The 25,337-nt window shown below is 39.9% G+C and overlaps 1 protein-coding gene across 1 annotated transcript; it reads left to right on the forward strand.

Annotated features, from left to right (window-relative positions):
* The first annotated feature begins 1,818 nt into the window (after nt 1-1,818).
* Nucleotides 1,819-25,276, forward strand: ampd1. Its single transcript, XM_041799415.1, has 16 exons — nt 1,819-1,970; nt 8,681-8,689; nt 9,456-9,621; nt 10,925-11,078; nt 13,393-13,558; nt 13,653-13,872; nt 14,052-14,181; nt 17,860-18,054; nt 18,484-18,615; nt 18,820-18,983; nt 19,099-19,225; nt 19,724-19,887; nt 21,012-21,132; nt 22,291-22,464; nt 24,580-24,690; nt 24,867-25,276. The coding sequence occupies exons 1-16, from the start codon at nt 1,949-1,951 to the stop codon at nt 25,020-25,022; spliced, it is 2,211 nt and encodes a 736-aa protein (XP_041655349.1). The 5' UTR covers nt 1,819-1,948; the 3' UTR covers nt 25,023-25,276.
* Nucleotides 25,277-25,337: the final 61 nt, after the last annotated feature.

Below are 25,337 nucleotides of genomic sequence, written 5' to 3' on the forward strand. Positions count from 1 at the left end.
TTTGTCTGAAAAGTGTATTTTGCATAATATGTCCCCTTTAAAATTATTTTTGTTCGGTTATCCAGTAGTCATCCATTCATTGAACGATTGCATAGAGGTCAGCCAGTCTCATTTGTCAGTGTTAATTCAAGGCAATGCATTTAGTCCTGTAGAAAATAAGCTAAATACGCAGGCAACAGAGAAATATGTTCTTAATGGATACAAAAGCCTTGATGCCTTTACAGCTGTCCCATTGAGTAACTCTTATGATGGTATTACACTAGACATGAATGATTGCCTACTTGCACGTAGATGAACATGCAAATGTAGGGAGTTTATCCACTTTTTTTCTTTGTAAAATAGTGAAAATAACTTGCTTTGCTCACGCATCAAATCATGTGCGTGAGTGCCCAAAACATGCAAGAGGGACGGGGCTTGCTTAGTCAGTTGTCAGCAAACATGGCTAACCTTGACTACATTGAGAGGATGTAGTGCTAACCATGGTGCTAACTTGGTAGTCGATGGCTGAAATCAAGTGACAGACAAATGTTTTCACAACTTTCTAGGCAATCTGACCTCCTCACTCACTTTCCTCTGAGCAAGCTCCTTTTTATTCCTTTGCCATTAGAAGAGGCACTGGCTTGGGTTAGCCACAGACAGACAACACAAAGTTCTTCATTTTCTGGTTGAATGTACCTCCTCCCCCCCTGCTGGTCCTTCAGAGATGCTCCAGTGACGTACATGAAATATATTACCAGTTTTGTCAACTCTCACACATACGGACATCAGGGGAATGGCACATTGACTGCAGCACAAATTCACCTCATTCATGCAAATTACACGCTCAGCTTGTACGATTTGCACTGCACATTGGCAGAGTTAGTGCCACCTGAGGCAAACTCCCGTCTACTGGCATCTTTACTTTGACTTTACATGTAATGAACTTGCAGAATAATTTTACCTGGTGTGAACACAGCATTGGTTTTCATTAAAGTGTCTAAATATAATCCTCAGACTACACAAAGAGGTATTTCAAGTATATGTCCTTTTAACTGCTTGTGAGGTTGAAAGTCACCAGTTAATATGGTCACATTTTAAAGCGTAACACTGGCATTTGCAGTACCTTTGTTGCAGTTGTAGCATTGTTGGTTTTATGCTGCTTTATGTCTCTTAAAATGTTTTATAGGCAACTATTATGTACATTTCAAGCTTTCTAATCAGGATTAAGATTATTTTTAAATCAGGACTGGTCCAGTGAGTAACATGCTCCTTTTTCTGTCCAGGCAGGGGCGGGACAGACATTGACATTAGATGTTAAAGGTCTATATTAAAAAGTATCAGCTTGACATTTAGTGTGTTTTGTTGGTAGCAACAATTGGCCTCTTCTTGGAAACACCCGTGAAAGCTGCAATTATCAGTACTATGTCTGAAGATCATATATCCAACAGGAATTCTCACACTTTCAATCCAACCGAGGACCTAAATGGAAAGCAGCCCCCCGTCAATGGTGTAATCGATGACTTACTTTAACAATAAACTGATTCCAATTTCAAAACAACTTTCCATTTCTACCCAACAGCAGTAACAATCTTCCCACCTGTTGCACTTGAAAATAACCTATGCCCCCACCTAAAATCCCACCTGCCATGTGCATAGCAGCTAGTGTAGCTATCAGGTCGTTATATAATACAAGTTCCTTTGCATACACATAACTGTCTCTTTGTCTACACACTGTGCCTGTCAGTGTGCACAGACACAACTTAAAATAGAGTTGGACACATATGAGTAGCCCGTTTCGTCTCGGCGTGTCCCGTGTGGGCACAGCCGGTTCTGGTTACACTTGAGGCAGAGGGGGCTTAATATCCCACAGACTCATGCTCAGGTCTCCACACTTCCCTGCTACAGTGGGTGCAGCGGCTGACCACCCTTTTCTAGTCCTCAGGGAGCGTTTCACTGGAACAGCGTCACCATGCCTAAAGTCATAGTGCCCGGTGAGTATTAGGAGAATGAGTCTGGGTTTGAATGAGCAATCTCACCATTAGAAAAGGGTTTAGATCAGACTTTTAAAGGGCTAGTTCACTTTTACATACATCTTTGAAGACAAACCAAGGAAAGTGTTCCTTAAAAGTGTAATAATTTTGGTTTTCCTTTCCTTCTCTTTGGATTATTTTGGCCAACACATGCAAGAAACTTCACCTTTGTTGTCTATCCTTACCGGTAGTCCTCTTGTGACATTTGGAGCTGAGAACTCCCAAAACTTGTTTGTATGGATTTGTGTTTTACAAGGGTCACACCCCTCACTGTGCGGAGTATCAACAACTGTCAAGGTAGTAAATTCCCATGTGTATGCCAGTGTTAAATATTTTTGGCACTCAAATGGATGGCATTGACAGCATTAATGACAGGTTCATTGGGGCTGAAATGCATTTAGCTCCTGAAGTCCAAACTGACCGATATAAAGACGTTATGATATTTTGATGAAATGTAGTTGACTTTTGTGATTGCAGCTGGCATCAAATAGATTTTGTGAGATTACATGGCTGCTAATTCCAGCATCCAAATAGCTTTCTTTCGTTTAATTGTTGGCATTCAGTTTTGCATCACACATTATTTAAGTGTAGAGTGAGTGAATCCACTGAGTGTGCTAGTGCTGGCTGTGAAAATGTCAAGAGAGGATGTTTAAAAGATTTGATTTATCATCAGGTTCTTGGAGTGTGATCTACTTAGTGGTGGACAGCAGGGGCGTAGCTAGGGATTTTGGGCCCCCAGAAAGACTATAACACAGGGCCCCCCTTAACCGGCTAGCCAAGCAACAAATAATTTATAATAGCATCATTTTTTACAAATATCAATGCATCTTAATGTATCTTGAACCATAATTCGCCCATTTATGAGCAATATTTTTACTATGATTAAATTAAATTTACTTACATTATTTGCAGTGCTGGACTATACCATTTAGACATTTTTAAGGGAGGAGCAGGGGCTCCTGAGTATTTTATTTTACTCTATTTGATACAAATTTCAGTCAGTTGACTGATTCATTTAGTCATTTTAGATTCAATTTACTAAGAAAAAAAAAACACATTTTTGATTGCAGGCTTTCAAGGGCCCCTCCCTACTGTTCCAAATGTGTGGTAAGGAGGACTCTGGCCTCGCCTCCAAGGGTCCTGACTCAGGAGGATCCTTCCCACAGAGGAAGGATCCTGGACTTTGTGAAACAGCTAAACATCCGGGCATACTCACACTCATACCTGCAGCCAATTTAGCTTTACCACTTAACCTATCGAGCATGTCTCTGGTGGTAGGAGGAGGCCGGGGTACCCCAGACATGGAGAACATGCAAAATCCGAACAGAAAGGCCCTGACTGGGAAGTGAACCAAGAACCTTCTAGCTGTGAGGCAACAGTGCTAACCCCTGCACATGGTGCAGCATCTAGAATAAACATCATTGATCAGATTAAGTCATGATTAAGTACTTTCAAAGACACCAACCCTAAAGTTTTAGGTAGGCTATCTTCACAAATTTAAAATGCATCAACTGGTGCTGTGAAGCGCTGCTGCTGCAGGTACAAATGTAGAAACAAGCATATTAGTTTGAAGCTTTATAAGATGAATCTGTAAGGTTAAACATTCAGGATGAAAGACCGTGTTTGTGTCGTTCTGCACATGCTTTGTGTTATTGGTGTTGCCATACTTGTACATTTAGCATCTCCAGGCTTAAAACATAGAGCAAATGCAGAGCAAACATCATTCAGGTAACACTACACATTTAGTGATGGGTATGGTGGCTACAGCAGATCAGGAGTCCATGTATGTGGTTTTCACATGAAAAAGATGTATTGCATTCCTGACTGCAGCCATGCAGTGTGAAAATACAATATCTAGACATTTTCATGCCTCTCATTAATAACCAGGGCTGTAGACGTATGTTTTCAGGTTATCAGTATGCACGTTCGTCAGTAAGACCCATTTTTGTAAATGTCATAGCTTAAGTATGCTTTATTAACCTTGCAATGCAGATGGATTCGCCCATTTCCTTGTTTTTCAATGGCGAATCCATCTTGCAAAGCTCCCATCTGAACCATTTGGGCCCGGTTAGAAAGTGACAGGACTAAGCAGCGACGAGGGGCAGTGCTTTCAGGCACGGCAGAGTCGTGATGTAAACAAGCAGCAGCAAGAGGCTGGTGCAATTATGGCGGAAGAGATTAGCATGAATGCTGCTGAAGTGCCAGTTTTATCAGAACTTGACAACATTTCTTTGTTAGAAGAAGAACAAAGAACAGCAGTGAGTTGTTTTCTTCTCAAAAACAACAAAAGTCGAGTACTTAAATGTATAGACATGTAAGCCGCCATGATTCGCGTTATTCCCCGTAGCTACGTCACGTGTTTGGTTGCTCTGATTGGCCCTTAGAGATGTGACAGACAGAAGGTTCATCCAATGACACTCCGATTATTTTTTCAAAGCCTCTGCCTTTTCTCAAACGTTTCCTATTGAAGCTTTCCCAGATGGATGTGTGAAACAAATCCATCTGGCATGTCAGGTTAAAGCTTTAAGGGATTTTCTTCAAACTATGCACCAATGCCCACTATGACTCAAGGAAAAACTGGTAATAATTTGGAGATTACAGGTCAGGTGACCTTAGAGAGTTTGAGCACAACGTTTCAAAGATGCACTGAAGGATGTTCGTCAAATTTAGCACAAGCCTACACTTGGACATGAGAATAAACTGGTTTGATTTTGAAGAACAAAGGTTGCTATTACATCAATTTGACCCCCATATTCTTAAACAGCTCTGTGTTCCAAAGTTTATTACAAGCCTGCACCTACATCAGCAGAGAAATCTAATTTCTACCAATCTCACTGCCATTAAAACCACCAAGACCGTCTTCTTCACCCACCACTGTGCTTTTACTGTACGCCCGTTATGTACCTCATGGAGGCATATAACCACCAGGACATATGTAGTTCAAGTAGGTGTAATGCTTGTGTACTTTAAACAGAAGTGCACAGTATTTTAACTCAAGTAATACTTCAACTCAGTAACTTTCACTTGTATTGATGCAGTATTTGACCAGGAGTATGCATTGGCTATCATGTTGTCAAACTGTCTACTTTGTCCACCACTGATTTTATTTCTGCAGGAACTTTTTGCACATGTTGTACCAGAGGTGTTAGCTTCCTTGGTGTTACTTGTTGCAGTCAATCCCCAGTATTAAACGCTGTTGTAATGGTTACTAATTATAGCCTTACCTCCACCAGCCACCAGACAACTGGCGAGTATGAAGTCATATTATGCCATGAAGAGTTTTCAGAGGGTGAAAAATAGAAGTGCAATGGTTCGAGCAGCTGCTGTTGGGAGAGCTCCATTTAACAAGTAATGGGGGAGCTGGTTCTAATGGTTATTAGGGACTGGTGGTGAACATGTTTGAGACTGTTTGCACTCATTCTGATATTCTGATTTGGCTGCAGAGATTTCACACCAGCGTTACGAGGCTTGGCAAGATTATAACAAGCGTGTTAATGATCAAATTAAGGCAATATGCAATGTAAGACCCATTTATAGATCATATTTCAGTTCAATTCAGACACTGGTTTTCTGGACTGAGTTTAGACTTTGGAAAGATTTTCACTATGAATGATGAAGTGTGAATGGATGGAAAGTTTGAGTTGTTTCCTTGTTGCTTTGACACATAACCGCACTTGTTTTGTTTCCCTCTAACCTGGACCATCCCTCCTTGATGGGGGGACTTAAAAATTACTCAACAGAGGGAGGAAGTAAGTATAGAGCTGAGGAACAGCACAGGGAGCCTTGGGAAATATGAAGCATTTCAAATGCATGGTTTACAGCCACATGGCTGTTTTCAGAGTGCATTTAATTACAACTTTGTAATGATGAAATCATTGAATAGTAATTACTTGGAAAACATTTATTAATGTACTGTTCACATTCAGTATTGTTTCTCTCCCTTAGTATACATATATTTTTAACAGTTTTGCCTAAACAGAACTGAAAGTGAACTTTTACATTAATAAACGAGTCTTTGCAGGTAGATCCCCAACTATTACACCATGGGAATGCAAATCAACTAGCATAGCAGCACACAAACAAGGTTTAGCGAACTTAGACCACCACCTTGTTTGATTTATCAAAGGTATAAACAGGAAATGCATCTCCCCAACTAACACATCCAAGTAGGCCCAAATGGGTTGCGTGTGGGTCTAAGTATTGGGATTTTGACCAACTGGGGCCAAGGAAATTGGAGGCCTCACATGGGTTGGTCCAGATGGGTTGATGGGCCCTTCATTGGCCTCATACAGTAGGCCTCAGAGATTTTCATAGAATTCCAATGGCCATTATAAGTCAATGAAAACACATTTCAGACTACTTCTTCCAGGATGAAGATTTATAGAGACTCTGTTTACGGTGTTTATGTGCCGACAGGTTAACAGAGATTTGGGCATGTCACACTGAATGCTGGCTTCTCTGTTTGAAGTCACTAGTATGTGGAACATTATCACTTTCATAAACGGCGATGGCAGGTGCTGAACGTGAGCCGGCATTAATATTGCTGTCCCACCATGTTGATGAACAGAGATGCCTGAATGGACTACTGAGGTCACTGCTGCTTCATAAAACACTTTGAAGACACAAAACCCCAGCATCAATGGATTTGGACAAGGCCCGGTTTAAGTTGGCGGGATAACTTTGAAAATGAAATGGTCATTGCAGAGGAATAACAAGGACATTCCTCAAATCGGGACATCATTGCTGTCTTGGTAAGCTTCTTTGACATGCCGTTCTCTTGGCAGCATTTTTGACTTTTTTAATGTTCCAAAGACTTTCTTTTGGGGAATGTAGCATGTGGATTGGATTGTTGTTAAAAAACAGAGTAAGAAAACCTCCAGGCTTTCACATGTTTCCCATAACCATCCATACACTCTGACCAAATACAACCAGACTTTGGGGTCAAATATGCTTAGATCTGGGCCCTGGTTATTGATGTGAAACCCACCTAAAGCCCAGAACATACCTGCCATGCAACGTGAATGCCTGTCACCATCACGTTCTATGTACAAGCCCACACTGGCGGCAACCAGACACATCTGGACACACTGTACCACTGCAGTTCACACCACTGTTCTATTTCCAGTGGGCTGGCTGTGGCAGCCAAGTTTTTTCTTGAGAGAAAGCTTTTTTGTACATCTCTGCTGACATAGTAGCAGCTCTGTTTGAGGGCACAGAAGAAGCGCCATCCTCCATTCTAGATGTAGAATAAATGATAAATGGGAGGTTTAGGCATCCTGTGAAATACCACTGCTCTTATGGTTATTTCACTTACTTGAGCAGACTCTTGCTCCTGGTATCAAGCAGTGACTGGTCGGGAGTTCAATAGTTGAGGTGCTTCTGTTGATGTATGCTAAGGGTCGCACTTGCGGCGCCTCTTTTTGACACTCTGTGCTGCGGCGCTAGGGCTTGTGAGTCTTTGGAATGTAAGGTTAGGTCAGGTATGGGAGTGTATGCCAGTTCAGAACTTCATCACATCAACCTTGGCCCTATACTTCTCTGGCCTCCTGATGGTGCATGTCAGCATTAGTCACACGGTTTTGCCAACAATACCCAAATATGCTTTGAAGAGAAGTCGTTGCAGAGGAGTCTGTCTCTGGTCATCAGTCATCCCTGCTCAACGAGTCAAATGCCTTCCACCCCTGACATCTGGTCCAGCCCACCAGGTCCTGGGCTCCAGTACCCAGTGAGTGCGCCAGGTGCCCGTAAGAGTGCCACTGCTGCTCCTGTATCGAACAGCTGATCCCTCTCATCCCCGCTTTCCTAAGACACAGTCATCACCTGGATGAGCAAACATGGGATCCTGGAGCTCCAGAATCCTCCAAAGGGCATTCCTGCTCACAAAGTCCAATGCCTTCTGAAAGTCTACATAGACTGCAGAAACCCTCTATAGAATTCCCAAAGGTGCTCAGTGAGGACTGGAAGTGCCAAGATGCAATCTACCATAGACTTTTTTTTGGAGAATGCTAACTCTGAAATGTAGCTAATGATGTTTGCATTGAGCCCATATCCATAATCCACTAAAGGACCAATGCCCAGTTTAACCAGGCTGAACCGAGAGTCGGCCCGTTTGAGCCACACTTGGATGTTTTGGTTAGGTTCGCATACACAGAGATGGTAGTGCTGCAAAAAGAATCACTGCATATCCTCCACTGTTGATTCAATAAGATGAAAGACTGCCAAATCATTTATGCATGAGTCTTGAAGATGGTTTACCAATCATTTGTCCAGCAATAGTTTTCTAATTTATTTATTTCAGCATTGCTGTAAATTTCATGTAACAGTTTCCATTTCTCATCCTTAAACTGAATGTTACTTCTATCCATTTTATCCACCAAAAATTGTATGCAATTGTCCATTATCTCATTCTTCATCTCTCTTATCCCTAACATCTTTCATTGCATGCATTTACCTCAAGTCTTATATCTTTATAACTTACAAAACTGCCTTTACAGCCTTTGTTTCTATAATGTTATGTATTTGTAAGAAACCAGTGTTGAATTAATGTTCTATAGAAATACAGTAAATATCTGTGTGTCATTTTAATTTAACACATTTCTAACCAATGCTCTTCTCACACTTTTATCCCGGTTGGTGCTCTATTCTGGGCTCTCTCTGATGGGCATTATCAGGTCAAGAGAGTAAGTATGGGGGTAACAAATAGTATGTTTAGTTTAATATTCAGTTCTCCAGCTCTTCATTTAGAGTAGAGGGTCTTGATTATGGCTTGTACATGCATGTTGAACATAGAGAATGATCTAGAAAGTAGTTATTTCAGTAGAAAGCATCATATCGTCATCGTCTCCCATTAAACTCAAATGCTTGTAGAAGAAATGTTACACAAGACTGGTTCAAAACTCAAGTCACTTTGGATCTTGACCCCTTTTCCTGTCATTTCTTTGAGCATGTTGATAAATTCTAATCAAAATCCTCATCTGGTGGAGCTTGAAAAACAGAGAGATGATAAGAAAACAGGGTCTCAAGTTCAAATAAAGCTTTAAAATCTTGTGTCCTCATGGGTACGTCTATTTGCCTCCTCTCCATCATTCCTCTGTGTGCATGGGACTTTGTGTCTGCAGCCCAAACCAGAGGTCAGTGTTGCAGACTTGTTGTGTCTGAGTCTATCTTTAGTCATGCATATGATGCATGCTCTGAAGTCTATGAACACCAGGCAAGGTAAGGCGTGTGCCTTCTTTATGTTGCTGATATAGGACGTCATGTGCACCATAGAGTCATCATGCATCTTCTCATTCTTCATACTGATGCACATTAGAATAGAAATAAGAATTTCCATTTTTCTTAATGCTCCCTACATGGCCGAAGCAATAGTCTTGTGTACTGCTGCATGATGTGACAGTAACAGGATGGGTATCTTGTGACTGACTGCATCTTTCCTGGGTCTGACAGAGACCGATGACAAGATGCGAGCCTTCGCGGAGCAGGTCTTTGCGTCTGAGACCAAAGATGAGAACATCCGTGATGAGATCTCCATGTTTGATGTGGCTGAGGACTGCCCCATCCTTAACAGTGAGCTGGCCCAGCATCTGCAGGAAGAGGACGACGCCATGAAACGGTGAGGTGGGAGTCAGTGATGAATGAGACATTCAAAAGATGCTTCAATGTACGGGTCAATCCAGAGACGTAACTGGAGTACACAAGTCAATGTTTGCAGTTTAATAAGGTGAAAGAGATAAAGGGAAGATAAAGGCTCTTTGTTTTGACTCTGATGCTTCTAACTTTTACACCTTCATAACCCGTGTGCTCCTGCTTCTTCTTTGGATTGACCTGTGTTTAGAGGTCCGTTGAATCATCTTTGACACATTTCTGGTCCTTTTCTAGAAGCACTGACCTCTACCAGTGGAGGGGCTGAAGCTCAAGAGACTCTTTTTTTATAAATTAGATATTTCCTGGGCCGAACCATCTATGGACCAGGAAGAGATTAACTTGGAAGAGTCCTGCCAAGGAAGCTGATTCCTCAATCATTATTTTTTTTAACTTGATTTTGCTCTGAAATCGGATGTTTTGACTTTTTTCAGTTGCAGCACTTTAAACGGGCTACACAACTTTACCTTTTTTAAAATCAGATTTTCTGTGGTTTTTGATGAAATGTTACTACTAAATGTACCACGCATAAAGGATTTAATCATTAAATACCAGAGAAAAAAGCTAAGCTAACTCTAACACCCACTTGCAGATCTTTTAGCCCAGTGGCTAGCATCCAAGAGACACAGATTTCAGTTTTAGTCACAAGGCTGTTTTGTTTTAATCTATGACACGTCATTAGATAATCTGGCAAAGGTTAAAAATCCTTTGATAGAATCCACTCTTACACTGTATTTGAAACCACTACCAGTACATATGGGATTAGCCAAAATGTAGTAAGCTGTATGCAAATAAATGCTAGATTCACTGTATGCCATTAAAGCTCAGATGTTGTACTGATTAGGAACTATCTACAGCAGTGGTTCTCAAATGTGCCTCGAGACCTAAAGATACTGCAACATGTGTTGCAGTTGCTATTTTGCATAGCTATGAATACAATGTGACTTGAGGATTTTGGCTTGATATCAGTTGTGCCTTGGGCAAAAAAGTTTGAAATCCACTGATCCCCAGGATGCATCAGACCAGCCGCCCATGTGTGCAGTGGAACTGGCAGACAACAATAGCAGACACTGCGTTAGCAATGTTAGCCTCACCTCAGCTTTACCTGTCAATCAAATGCCTGCAGATTAACTTCCTTTAAATCAGTGCAAAAGTGTTCTAAATGTCACAGTTTGTAAACCCAACAGAATCACTTGTAAGCCTTCATGATAAAATTTCAGTAATTTTGATGGTATATGTATGAAACTAACAACTTTACTGCTGTCGATCCACAGCAAGAGGCACCAGCGCTGCCGCACCATGGCTGTGCCTGTGGCCGCCGCCAAGACGTCCGCAGCCCCTGTAGTGTCAGTGGAGGTGGACACGCCCACTTACCTGGAGGTGCCTGACTTCCAGAGAGTGGCCATCATTGGAGACTACGCTGCTGGGGTACTGAATGTTTTCTTTTCTCCTTTAAATCTTTTGTTTATGTTTAAGTGATTGTTTCATATACTTTTAAATACATCAACCATCTCTTTAGAGACGTATGGTATAATTTACGACTTACAGTATAGTATCAATAAGATTTAGTCCACTGAAGATGTAGTGATTAGAAACCAGAAAACACAATATGGTTATTGTGTGTTTTCATTTTACAGCACTGTCAAATTTTGTCAGCTAGCTCGAAAAGTCCATCCATCCATTATCGACACCACTTATCTTGTTTGGGGTCACAGGGTAGCCAGACAAGTGTCCTCCATTTATTCACCCAAAAACTTTAGTGATTTTATTCTCTTGGTCTGCTTCCTTTCTCCTTATTTTTCTGCCTGTATTTAATGGAAATGCTTACATTGAATCAGCATCCTGGGGTCTTTCCTAAGGTCATAAAATCAAGAGGAAAAACAAGATTTTGGGCCCCCCAAAAAATATTTACCCTCTGAGACAAACGAAGTCGTATACTAGAAGAAGAGACAAAGGTTAGTTAGAGACAAAAATCTTTTGAACTTTAAATCAAGAGGCTTGTAAGGGTCTTAAAAGATTAAATCCACACCAGTAAATCTGAAACAGACATCTTTTTATCTATTTTCTTAACCATCTCTGATTGTTTTTGCTGCTAGCTTAGCATTAGCCAACATACTGTGTTCAGAGTGGATGTCACATTGTGACAACCAATGGCAGGACGTCCCATCATCGTGTCTTGGTTTGCCAAACAGAACTTCAGCTCATGATAGAGAGAGGCTGTGATTTGGCCTTCATTGTCACTGCAGACAGGAACTGCTTTGAATAATGGCTCATAAATATGGCCAATATAAAAGGCACAAAATCTTTTTTGTAAATATGTGCATATTTTGAAGACTTTTTGTCACAGAATGATTTTTTGCTCACTTTTTGTTCCCTAAGAGATGGGAGAACAAGTCTGTGCAAAACAGTCTTATTAGGTATTGTTTTCTGCTTGTTTTGTCTTTATAACTTTGTAAAAATTAGAGTGATACTTTTGCAGCTCACATATTCTAAAAGCCCAGGTTGTCCTGAAAACAAGGATGTTTAGAGCTTGACTGTGCACCACAGGATTGATGTAAGAGATGACAAAAAGTCAGGGTGTGACAAAAGCTCAGGGCTGAGAGGGTTAAATACCACAGTTATAATCATTTGTTAGGGTCAGCAGGCTTTGAAAGTGATAGCAAATAAATTTAAGGACAAAAATCAGTATAAGCTTACACCAACAATGATGTTATAGTTAGACTTTTATTTAAATTAATTAAATTACACAGCACAAGCGGCCCGGTGTGCAGCAGTTTAATGCCTGCCTTCTGCAGCAGTGTTCTTAACTGCCTTTAGAGACATGCTACAAATTGGCTCTGTGCATTTTGTTGCATTTTGGATTTTTTTGCTGGAGGCATACTTGTAAATGAATAATAATCCATCAAGATACACTTCCTATGGAATCATAATTTAAGGCTTTATTACAGGATATCAAAAGCTTCACCTTTTCAGTTGTTTGATGTACTAAGAGCACTGTTTGATGGGGGATACTGGAAGCCTCCACCATGGATTTGCAGCACATCTCAACAAATGGGCCCTGCTAGCTGGCATCTCATGTGGCTAATGTACTTTATGATAAACTAAGCAAACTGCTGTATGAAGAAAAGTACTGGATAGACAGTATCCAGTCAGCTCTGTTACATAGCTTACATTTCAAGGCATGTGAGGGTATGGTAGAAGAATTGTTTAACTTTTAACACAGTTGTCTTCATCATAGTCAGGCATGATGTTTACCTCGTCGCTGACAGCACTTCTGCCTGTGTTTCCATACGTCATGAAGAGGTCCTAAACAAGCCCAGGGTCAGGTTGAAATGGACACACAGCGTGCTGACTTTGAATTTCACTGACACCATGGGTCTGTGGGTCAGTGTGGGTCAGTGCCCTTACAGCTTCCCTCCATGAATGGAGCTCATCTGAGAGCAGGAGCAGGTTTAGGTTTCATGACTCTGAGTTTGACATTTACAAGGAGGGAAACACTTTGTACCAGCTTTACATTTTTGTCCCAGTGAACAAAGTTCACTCAGTTTTAGATTTACTCACCATACTACTTACTGCAAGTTGCCTGGATGGTTGTGCACAAATTGTAAATAAGTAGAGGCCCATGAACAGAGGCGGTTGTCTATGAAATGAGAGACATTTCATCCATTTCCTTCAGCTGTCCTAGCTAAATAAAGACAGAAAACCCCAGAATAACCTGAAAAAACATCTGCATTTTCTTCAGGTGACCATGGATGACTTTGAGTTGTCCTGTAAGGGTCTGTACCGTGCTTTGACCATCAGAGAAAAGTACATGAGGCTTGCCTTCCAGCGCTTCCCACGCACCGCCTCCCAGTTCATGCGTGAGATTGAGGGAGAGACCTTCAAAGATGAAGATCAGGTGCAGCCAGGTAAGGAGGATCTACATAGATGCCCATCTAACATAGTGTTTTACCACACTTAGTATCTAGACTTTATAATCCATATGCCCCATCCATTCATCAGTCTTCACAAGTCCTCCAACCAACGGGGAAGACCCCTTTGATACCAGCTCCCTGCCAAAGAACCTGGGATATGTGGCTCGTATGAAGGATGGTCTCATCTATGTGTACAACGACGCTGCAGCTGCTGACAAACATCAGCCCAAAGATCTGCCCTGCCCCGACTACAACACTTTCATCGATGACATGAACTTCCTCATTGCTCTCATTGCACAGGGTCCAACGTGAGTCCCAGGAAATGTAATGCCTATTTCAAGTTTTAGAAAAGTAAAGGTCTTTATTAAACATATATTAGAAATGCCTCAGTAACCTTCTTGTTTATAATCACAGAAACGTAAGAGTAATGATAAAGGTCTGTTAGTGTGCTCATGCCATTTTATATTTGGCATGCTTGTCTCTGCAGAAAGACTTACACTCACCGCCGTCTGAAGTTCCTCATGTCAAAGTTCAACGTGCACGAGATGCTGAATGAGATGGAGGAGATGAAGGAGCTAAAGATGAACCCTCACAGGGACTTCTACAACTGCAGGAAGGTAACAGCATTTAGCAGTGTCATTGAATGAATGATGGCAAATCAACCAATGAGATAGCCATCTTGCTCTAGGAGAAATTAATTGAAAATGATGAATTTGGGCACATTTGTCAAAATTGACCATAGACTGTATAGTACAGGAGAAAATCTGAGTAACATCAACCCATTTGGTCATTGAAACCATCTTTTTAAGCCAGTCAGTGGTGATCCACATAATGAAAATACTGTCCCTAACTTCTTTTTGTCTTTTGGTCCTACGCCTCCTGTCAAACGGCTACAACCCTCTGCATGACAGCTATATCAGCTGTTCCCCTAATTACGCATAACTTCTGCCACTCTTTAAACTTGCAATAATTAACCCCCAATACAGTGTCTGCCCATAGAGACTATTCAGACAAAAAATATTTTTAAACCAGGCTGTAAGCATGTTTATTTCTGGCGTGAAATTTGCATTTTAACATGACTTCTGGTGCCTCTGCTGCCACCCAGTGGACACTTGAGAAGCTGCGGGAGCTGCTGCTGACAACTGCTGGGGTTGTCATACTATGCAAAAATCACTTTTTCAGGCTTTTCTAACAAAAATATGTGTACAGTCCCCTCAAGTATCAGACCCCCCCCCCACCCTGCTTCTCCACCTTTCAGAAAATGTGTGCTAAAACAAGCCATTCTCAGAATTTCCCCTCATGACTCATGTGGGGAGTAAGCACCACCCCCAGGTTTGGTTGGCCCTCCCCACTTGGAAGAAAGTTCCGCCCTCCACCCCTGATCTTCCTCTCAGCTGCCAGCTGAGATGCTGGATAGCTCAGTGGGTTACCCTGCTGACTGTAATCTGGGAGATTGATGGTTCAAGTCCCAGTCTCGTCCTTAACTTTGAATAAAAGTGTCTGTGACATTGTAACGTCAGTAGTGCCACATCCATTTCCTGAGAGGGGTGTGGTCAGGGGCGGAGTCAGACAGCTAATTGCCATTTACAGACATAGAAACAGCTTGTTCTAAGAAGGGCTGAAACATAGGGCTCTTTAGACAAGCAGAAATCCTACACTGGAGTGTTTTTTTCAGCAACACACTTCACAGGCATGTTTTGGGGACCTCTGAGACCAATATAAACTTGTCTTAAAAGGGTAAAATATGTCCCCTTTAATACATACATTACCGTCTATAAATACATTTTTAAAAAGGTGGTTCTTTACTAGAACACTATAATAAAACGCTGAAAAACTAAAGGGTATATTTAAAGGTACAATATAAGGAATTTTCTCATATATATGACCAAATCAACTTAAAATGACTACACCTATGGTTTATACACAGTGTGTATTTAGTTGAGGTCTCACATTTCCTCAAATATTTAAACAATTTCCAAACCACAGAATTCCCTCGTGTTTTTGTAGCTGTTATGGGACGTGCCTAATCTGCCATGATGGACATGACTTGTTTATGGGTAGTGGAAACACGTGACGTTAATATCAACAGCTACTTCATTCGGAGACGTGCTGCTACCAGAAGCTGCCATTCAGTTGCTGTATCTCATTCATGTTTTGTTTTACTTACTTGCTATGGACCACAGTTGTTCTCTACCATTGGCTGAGCGTTCTGTTACCCAAGTTTTCATCTTTAGGTGGTCTGGAAAAACTCCCATGACTCCTTGCTGTCCTGGATTTCCTCTTATATTATTGTTTTCATTGAGAGCGTGCCAGTGATATAATTATCATACAATGGGTTTTAAAATGATAAATTTAAACATGCGTATGAACTAAAATTGCATTATTTGCACAGTGAACCTAGCTATGCTGTAAACCAGTGGTTCCCAACCTTTTTTCCTCAGGGCCCTCCCTACTCACATCGAAGAAAGCTAAGCCCCCCCTCGGACCCAGTCGAAAAAAGTACACATCATTTAAAATTCAAGAAAAAAAATCAAGTGAAAAAATGTAATTCATTTAAAAATATATATTTTTTTATGACTTTAAAAGCAGTAAATGTCCCTGAACCCCAGATAAGAAATTTTAAGATAATGAAGCCCAAAAGTCAAAATCTGACCACTGTTTTCAGTTTGGTTTCTTGTACATTTTTGACCTTACTCTGTTGTAAAATGAGGATTTTAAAATCTTTTAAATTAAAAAAAAAAAAAAGAGTTTCTAATGTCAATTTAAGACTTTTTAAATTCTGAAATTTTGATTTTTTTCCCCTGACTTTTGAAACTCTGAAATGTTGTAAATATAAAACTTTATAATCTAAAAAATTTGGATTTTTTTTCCAAACAAAATTTTGACCTTTCTGATGAGAAATCTACAGATACTCATTTTATTTTAATCTTTTAGGTTGGCCCCTGTACTCTATTGTACATTAGGTTTGTAATCATGATTTGCTTTTTAAATGAACATCTAATTTTGACAATGTCAGAGCAGACAGGGTCCCGCACCCCCCTGAAATCTGAGCCCCCCCTCTAGGGGTCCCCGGGCCCCAGGTTGGGAACTACTGCTGTAAACAACGTGTAAATACCATCCAAACTATTTTTTAATGGAAGGACAAAACATGAAAATGTCTGTAAAATAACATGAAATAGTTAAACTCTCCCTATATACTGATCTTAAAATCTTCACTGTGGAGTTTACAGGCCGGCTCCTGTTACTGATTTTAAGAATTCAAGTTAAAGAACAATTAGATCAATATTTATTTATTTTATTTATTTATTAATACATATTAATGAACATTTTAAAAAAAATGTAAATATGCCAGATTGTAGCCCAAGGCTCATTTCCATCTGCAGACCCCCTGGCAGGTTGATGTAAGAAATAAAACATATACACATACTATTTACACACAGGACACAACCATGAACAAGAACAAAAACTGTGACTACAAGATCATGTTAGTACAAACAAACAACAATAACACATTAGATGAGCCAGACTTTATCTGTATTGCACATACCCTTGTATTGCACTGAGTCCAATTGGACCTACCCCTATATTGCACCAATTCATATTGCACAGATTCCTGTATTGCACTGATCAATATTGCACATATCCCTATATTGCACTGATCCATATTGCACATAGCCCTGTGCTGCAATGATTTATATTGCACATATCCCTGTATTGCACCGATTCATACTGCACTACGTCCAATTGCACATTTCTCTATATTATACTGCATTTTTAAGGGTGCTTGGTTAGAAAAGATGAGTATTGCACATGTCTAACTTTTAAACATGTAGCTCACACATGATCACATGTTTGCCTATCCCTTGGCCATTGTTTTAATTGTTTCTTAAAAGTGGGGAAGGATGTGCTTTCCCTCACTGAGAGTGGAATACTATTCCAAAAGGTTACACCCTGATATGACAAGACGTTTTGGGAGAAAGATGTTCGCCTGAATATGCTGAGTTGTTGTGTATATCTTACAACTACCACAGTATGTTAATCCAGAAACCATTGGTTATGCTAGATAAAAGACTGAGAAAAACAATGTTGGTTTTACTGAATATTTGTTAATGAGGTTTCATTAAAATCACTTTTAATATATTCTTAGTCACGTGGTGATATTATTTTATGTATAAATTGCTGTCTTTCACTCGCTCATTGGTGAAACACAACTTGTACGTGTCTTTAGCTCCCTCTGCTGGCAGAGCAGAGCCATTACACCACCGTTCACACATGTCACCCTCCTTCATTCCCAGGTGGACACGCACATCCACGCTGCTGCCTGCATGAACCAGAAGCACCTGCTGCGTTTTATCAAGAAGTCTTACCGTGTGGACGCCGACCGCGTCGTGCACAACCTGCAGGGAAGAGAGGTCACCATGAAGGAGCTGTTCCAGACCCTTAACCTGCACCCCTATGACCTCACTGTGGACTCCCTGGATGTGCACGCTGTACGTTACTCATATGGAAGAAACACGAGAAATTTCCAACTGCTAGAGCACATCAGAGAAGATTGAATGTTGATTCCTATGTAAGGTTACCTGATGATGGGGTTCAGATCTTAAAGAATAAGAAGAAAAAACAGTACATTGTGACAATAGGAACATTTAAGGATAAGAAAAACTTTTGATATGACATTCAGAATAATTTTATTTATTGCTTTGGTTGTGCATAAAAATAATAAAATCCTAAAAAAAAGTAAATGTAAAAATTTTCAGGTAAAATTTGAAATACATAATCTAAAAGTTAAATCATAAACCATGATAAATGAGGTAAAAGTTTGCAAAGTTCAAAGATGCTGTTTAACACAGGAATGAGGAATATACACACACTCATTCTTGATCCTAACATTTTCTCATTTTTTTGTTGTTTCCCTGAAGGGCAGACAAACCTTCCAGCGTTTTGATAAGTTCAACGCCAAGTACAACCCTGTGGGAGCCAGCGAGCTGCGTGATCTCTACCTGAAGACCGAGAACCACATCAGTGGAGAGTACTTTGCCACCATCATCAAGGTCAGTAGAATGAATATTAAAAATATCAAAGATAAAAACTCGAGAAGTGGATAGCAAAACAGAAGAAAATCCTGAATGCCGTCATAAAGTAACATAAACAAAATGTTTACTACTTTCTGTTGTTTGTCAAGAATTCTACTGCTCTGCTAGTGACAAACCTCAAGCTTAACTTGATGATCCTGATTTGACCTTTGTGTACTTCAGGAAGTAGCCAGCGACCTGGAGGATGCTAAATACCAGTATGCTGAGCCTCGTCTGTCTATCTATGGCTGCAACCCCAACGAGTGGAACAAACTGTCCAGCTGGTTCGTCAAACACAGAGTCTTCTCTCCAAACCTGAAATGGATGATCCAAGTGCCCAGGATCTAGTAGGTTTTCATTCATCTTAAAAAAAAAAAACCCTTTTTCAGACACATTGCAAGATGTAAAGGATGAGTGGGATTGATTTGTAACTGATTTGGATCTTCCTCGCTTCTATCTCAGTGACATCTTCAGAGGAAGGAACTTTGTGCCTCACTTCGGTAAGATGTTGGAGAACATTTTCCTGCCGGTGTTCCAGGCCACCATCGACCCAATGTCCAACCCAGAGCTTAGCATCTTCCTCAAGCATGTGAGTCAGAGAAACTGGTCGCAGAGTGGATCAGAACAAGCTAATTAAGCAAGATGATATATCTTCTTGTGGGTTGAGTAGAAACTTCCTTCACATTATTATGGGACTGTTTAAAAGTAGTGCTGCACAATAGCAACTACGATGTCGGGCTGTGCAATTGCATCATTGCATAATAGGCTGTAACTATTTTTGTGAATAAAAATGCCAGCAGAAAAGCCTTTAAAATTACAATAGTGCCACTTCTGCACTTAATAAAAGTAACTTTACTCTCAAAAAGCAAAAACTTTTATTTTTTGGATAATATTATTTTGAAAGCAGTACTGTAAAAACTTTAGGTTTTGTATATTTTATGCTACTTAATATTTTTATGCTTTGAGTTGAGAGACACACACTTCAAAACTATCCTTATTCCCAGCATTTCCCTTGATAACCAAGCAACTCGACCCACCCAGATCCTTCTGTGTCTAATTTCTTTTCCTTCTCGCTCCTGGTTCGTAGGTGACAGGTTTCGACAGTGTGGACGATGAGTCCAAGCACAGCGGTCACATGTTCTCCACCAAGAGCCCCAAACCCGAGGAGTGGGACATTGCCAAGAACCCCTCCTACACCTACTACATCTACTACATGTATGCCAACATTGCTGTGCTCAACCAGCTCCGCAGGTCAGTCACTTTCTCTCTGTGCATGCTGTTTGGTTTTTGGTGTTTGGAGGTGGTGAAGACAGGGGCACAAAGCCCTTCACCATTTAGCAAGATACAAGCATAGCAAGTGAACAAAATATTTCAAGCATCTTCTGCAAGGTAACAGAAAACCACAGGACATGCCCAAACCTTAGATATAAATACCCAAATACCCAACAGCAGCACTTGATCATCAGTTCTTAATAAAGCATCATAACTCAGACTCATCATTATATTTTATCATGTCTCCAGGCCAAGGTTATAATAGTTTTGGATTTTTCATTAGTTTTTATTCCTGTTTTTTCTTCATTTACTGTGTTTAATTTCAGTTAAGTTTTGATAATTTTTTACAGATGTGTTTTTTCTTTTGTTTGGAGAGTTTGTATTTTTGCAAAATGCTTCTTTTTACTTTAGTTTTTATTCGTTTTAGTGTTCATTTTAGTCTTTTTTCCAGATACATGTCGGGGCTGAGTGAACATCATGCATCTTAAATAACATTCGAACAGGCTACTCTTTACTTATCACTTTATTTATACATTTATACATAAAACTACCACTGTGTGAAGTCTTAGCCAATCATATCAGGCCATTTTATACACCCAGACTAGCCAGTTAGTATGGTTGTGCCCAAGACTAAAATAAGGTTTTTTTTGTCTCTATTTATTTATTTTTATTTTAGTTATTTTTGTAAGTGCACTGAACAGTTTAAACTAGTTTTTTAAAACATAAAATATAAAAATGTCTATGGGGATCAACCTGAAGTGGTTTGCTTGTTATGCTGACATTTGGGAGCTTTTTAATGGGTCTGGACCTTGCTAGTGGAGCCAGGGTTCCTCCACTGAGATTTTTTATATTTTCATAACCAAGTCTGATGCTATTTTATCCCTCTTTGTCTCATATTTACCCTCAAAATTCATGTCCTCATAATTTAAACTAGTTTTTATTGTAAATATAATGACTATTTCTTGATGCTTCAATTGATTACAGACCTTTGCCAAGTGGTAAAACTGCCCATGGGTGCAAGAAACCATCATCAAAATCAGCTGCTTTTTCAAATGTTCTGTCTTCCCTGTAGAGTAACTCTTGGGTTTTCTTTTGTGTTCCAGGCAGAGGGGGATGAACACATTCACATTCAGGCCTCACTGTGGTGAAGCTGGTGCCATCACCCATCTGCTGGCGTCCTTCATGACTGCTGACAACATCTCTCACGGACTCAACCTCAAGAAGGTCAGCCCTGAACAAACAATATAATAAAGGCTTTTTTAAAAATATACTGTAATCTCTTTTCTTAAAAAAAAGAAATGGAAGATGTTCCTTCTGGATTTATCTACTCTTAACCTACTGATTCAAGACAAAGAAGATTATTTTTTCAGAGATTTTCTAAAGGTGGTAAATCCCTTTTCAGTCCTAGTGTTTGAATCACAGTTCTCATGCACTTTTATCTAGAACTGCCACCTAGTGGATGTTTCCATTTCCAATTAATTGACATTAAAAGTGCTGTGGATGGTGAAGAAGAAGGGCTTGGTTGTTTTCTGTGGTACTGATGTTATGAGCAAGGGCTGACCATGAAGCTTAAAGACCTTTGACCCCCAAATCTATTTTGTTTATCTTTGATTCAGGATGAACATGTATGCAAAGCTTGAAGAAAATCCCTATTAGCATTTTTTTACATATTGTGTTTAAAAGTAAGGGATGCATGCATGCCCTGTGACCCTGACCTTTAACCTATGACCTCCAAGATGTAAACAATTCATCCTTGAGCCAGGACAAATATTTGCACAAGTTTGTGGAAAAATCTCTCAAAGTGATCCAAAGATATGATGTCTACAAGACTAACCCAAAAAGCAATGGTTGAGCATGATGCCCAGTGACCTTTGACCTATGACCTTCAAAATCTTGTCAGTTCAGTCTTGGATTAAGTTGAACATTTTTGCAAAGTTTGAAAATCAATACTTTATTAAAGATATGGTGTTCATAAGACTGACCCTGATGGAAAACCTGAAAACACAATACTTAATCTTTGACTGTCGCCAGAATAGAGGCAAAGAAAACAATATCTATTGATTTGGCTAAGGGTGATCATTGTTATCAATATTGTTATCAATACTTATTGTAGGAATTGTTATTTAGTTATTGCAACAGTTGCAGGCTTTCAGAAAATAAGCTAATGGGTGTAGCTGCATATTTTTACTGTAAAAAGATCCTTTGGGTAATAATGTTAATTCAGGAAGTTAATTATTGCCCCTTCAGTTTTCCCTCTTCTTTCAGCAAAATTAGGAGTAAAGAGATGGTTTTATTTGCCACAGTTTGATAAACAAGGTCATGTTCTGACAGTATCTAACTTTGTAAAGTTCATGTATTAACCTATGAATCCTCCACCTCCAGAGTCCAGTGCTGCAGTACCTGTACTTCCTGGCTCAGATCCCCATTGCCATGTCCCCTCTCAGCAACAACAGCCTGTTCCTGGAATACGCCAAGAACCCCCTGCTGGAGTTTCACAAGAAGGGCCTGGTGGTGTCTCTGTCCACTGACGACCCCATGCAGTTCCACTACACTAAGGTCAGAGCACGGAGCGAGGGTCTTTGATCATAATGTACACAATAGTGCATTCTCAGCTGTACATGAGGTCTACCCTACAATATATACAGCTATTCTTTGGAAGTCTTTGTATACATGTAGGACCGGACACTTAATTTACAGCACAATCATACGGAAATGAAATGTCATATACATGGAATGAACGTGCATTATAAACACATACATGGCTATCATTCATGTAGAGCATGCAGATACAAGCATATAAATCTCCAGTATGCAACACAAAGGCACAGACAACCACAGACAAAAAATAGAATAAAGGGAGGGAAACATTAACAATGGAAAATTGATTAATTGTTAATTACTTTAAAAATGAATGGAGACCAAAGACTGGACATGAAAGGAAGAATTATAATGGTGATAAAAGGAATCTAATGTATGGCATTATTACTTTTATCATTATCATTACTATTTTTCCCATTTTTTGTCCCTTTGTTCTATTCCATTCTTTCTTTTTTCTTTATCATTCATTTATTTATTTTTTCTCTCTTCATATTTTTTCTTCCACTTTAACTGTTCCTTTCCATATACTGACCTACATCATTATATAATGCATCCTTACAATGTCTCCCCTCCTATTGTTCATGTTTTTATACATCTTAACCCCAGCTTAATTGGCAACCCATATCCTCACTACTCCATTATGTCCCCCAAAACAAATAAATTCACGCACACACACACAGCCACATGAACTATGACGTAGCCTTTCGACACCTTCAACCTTAAAATGTCTAAATGTTATGAGTCCCTGCTTGTCTCTGTCTTGTCTCGTTTTCACATCTGTATAATACTGCAAGCTTGTTGTCCTTCACTTGTAATGTTCTGTCCTGCATCCTGCATATATATATATATATATATATATATATATATATATATATATATATATATATATATATATATATATATATATATATATATTAGTTGAGTTCTCACATAACCTCAGATATTTCCAACAGTTTTCAAACCCAAAGAAATTCTTGATTTTTATTGTTGTCATGAGGCATGTCTTATCATGGTGGCTGTATTGTGGAGCCACTATATAAAATACCTGCTATGGAGATGTTGAATAGTTTGTGAAAGTCTGCAACATAATGCAGTTAGAATTGCTACTGTCACTGTATTTCATTCATTCTGCATCATCCTGATGCTCAGTTGCCTTAATGCATTCGTTGATGCCATGTGATTGGCTGACTAGCAATTAAACAGGTGTACCTAATAAACTGGCCAGCGAGTGTATTTCTTATTCCACTCGTTTTTCTTCTTATATATTGTGTTGTATATTTTATTGTTCATTAAGCTGAAATAATTCCGGCATTTGTTTTACTTATTTCCTTTTTTCTTTGATTGATTGATTGATTCTTTAATGACCACACAGCCAAGCTGGTGGAGTTTGTTGTCAGTACAGCTGGTACAGGTTCCAACATTTAAGCACAAACATAGATATACAGCCAGACAAACACATTCAGACAATCACAAAGGCCATGCTTAACCCTCCTCAGTGTTCAGAGTTCAGAATATTAATAGCAATTGGGATGAAACTGTTTTTGAAACGGGTTGTTTTGGAGGCAATTGACCTGTAGCGCCTCCCAGAGGGCAGTAACTGGAATGCATAGTGTGCAGGGTGAGTGGGATCCGAGGTGATCTTGCGGGCTCTGCGCAGTGTCTGTTTGCGGTGGAGTGATTCAAGGGATGGTAGAGGTGAGCCAGTGATTTTGGATGCTCTGTTAATGATGCGCTGTAGTTTCTTCCTGGAGAGTGTGTCGAGACTGCCGAACCAGACTGTTATTGATGAGGTGAGGACACTTTCAACAATTGCTGTGTAGAAGCGGAGCAGAAGATGGAACCTTACTCTGAACTTCTTGAGCTGTCGTAGATGGAAAAGTCTTTGCTGGGCTTTTTTGTAGATGTGGTCTGTGTTTATTTTCCATTTGAGGTTATTGCTGATGTGGGTTCCTAGGAATTTGTGGTTAATTTCTATCTTTGAGCAGCTTGAACACCTAGATTCCCCCTGGGATCAGTAAAGTATGCCTCATTCTAACAAAATCAGATTGTAAATCTAGGATTATTTATCCACAGGAGCCCCTGATGGAGGAGTACGCCATTGCAGCCCAGGTGTTCAAGCTCAGTACCTGTGACATGTGTGAGATTTCCAGGAACAGTGTGCTGCAGAGCGCTTTGTCTCATGAGGTAAAAGACACATGATGTTTTAATGTCTTTTTAAGTGGCTGAATTATCTCTCATGCCAAAAATATATCCCTAGCTGTCTTTGCTCTGAAAAGCTTTATATCAAATCCTCTTAAAGACACAGACTCTGTTCTCAAACCTTCATTAAAACATTCCTGTGTTTTCCTTGTGTGCTCTAGGAGAAAGCTCACTTCCTGGGTCAGGACTACCTGAAGGAGGGTCCTGAGGGCAATGACATCCGCAAGACCAATGTGGCTCAGATCCGTATGGCGTACCGCTTTGAGACCCTCTGCTATGAGCTGAACCTCATCAAGGAGGGCTTGAAGGGGGAGTAAAACTCTCAGAAACTGCAGCTCTAAACTAATCTCTGTTATGATTCAGAAAAGCTTGCACATATTTTTCATAGAAACTCTTAAAAATCTTAAAGAATCTGGACAAGAATCTTAAGAAAGCAACCTTCTAATGCACTGATGTCTTTTTTGGAGGATGAAACTCGCAATGTCTTCACTGTACATTAACTTCAATTTGTGTAAAATAAATGGGGAAACATCATGTAAAAGAATGAAAGAAATAAAATGTGAAATAACAAGTGTCTCTGTTTCTTAGTCATCCCTAATGATGCTTAGCAGGGGTGCAACTACCTACTTTCT

This window comes from Cheilinus undulatus, linkage group 11 (assembly GCF_018320785.1).
Source record: "Cheilinus undulatus linkage group 11, ASM1832078v1, whole genome shotgun sequence".
Lineage (NCBI taxonomy): Eukaryota > Metazoa > Chordata > Actinopteri > Labriformes > Labridae > Cheilinus > Cheilinus undulatus.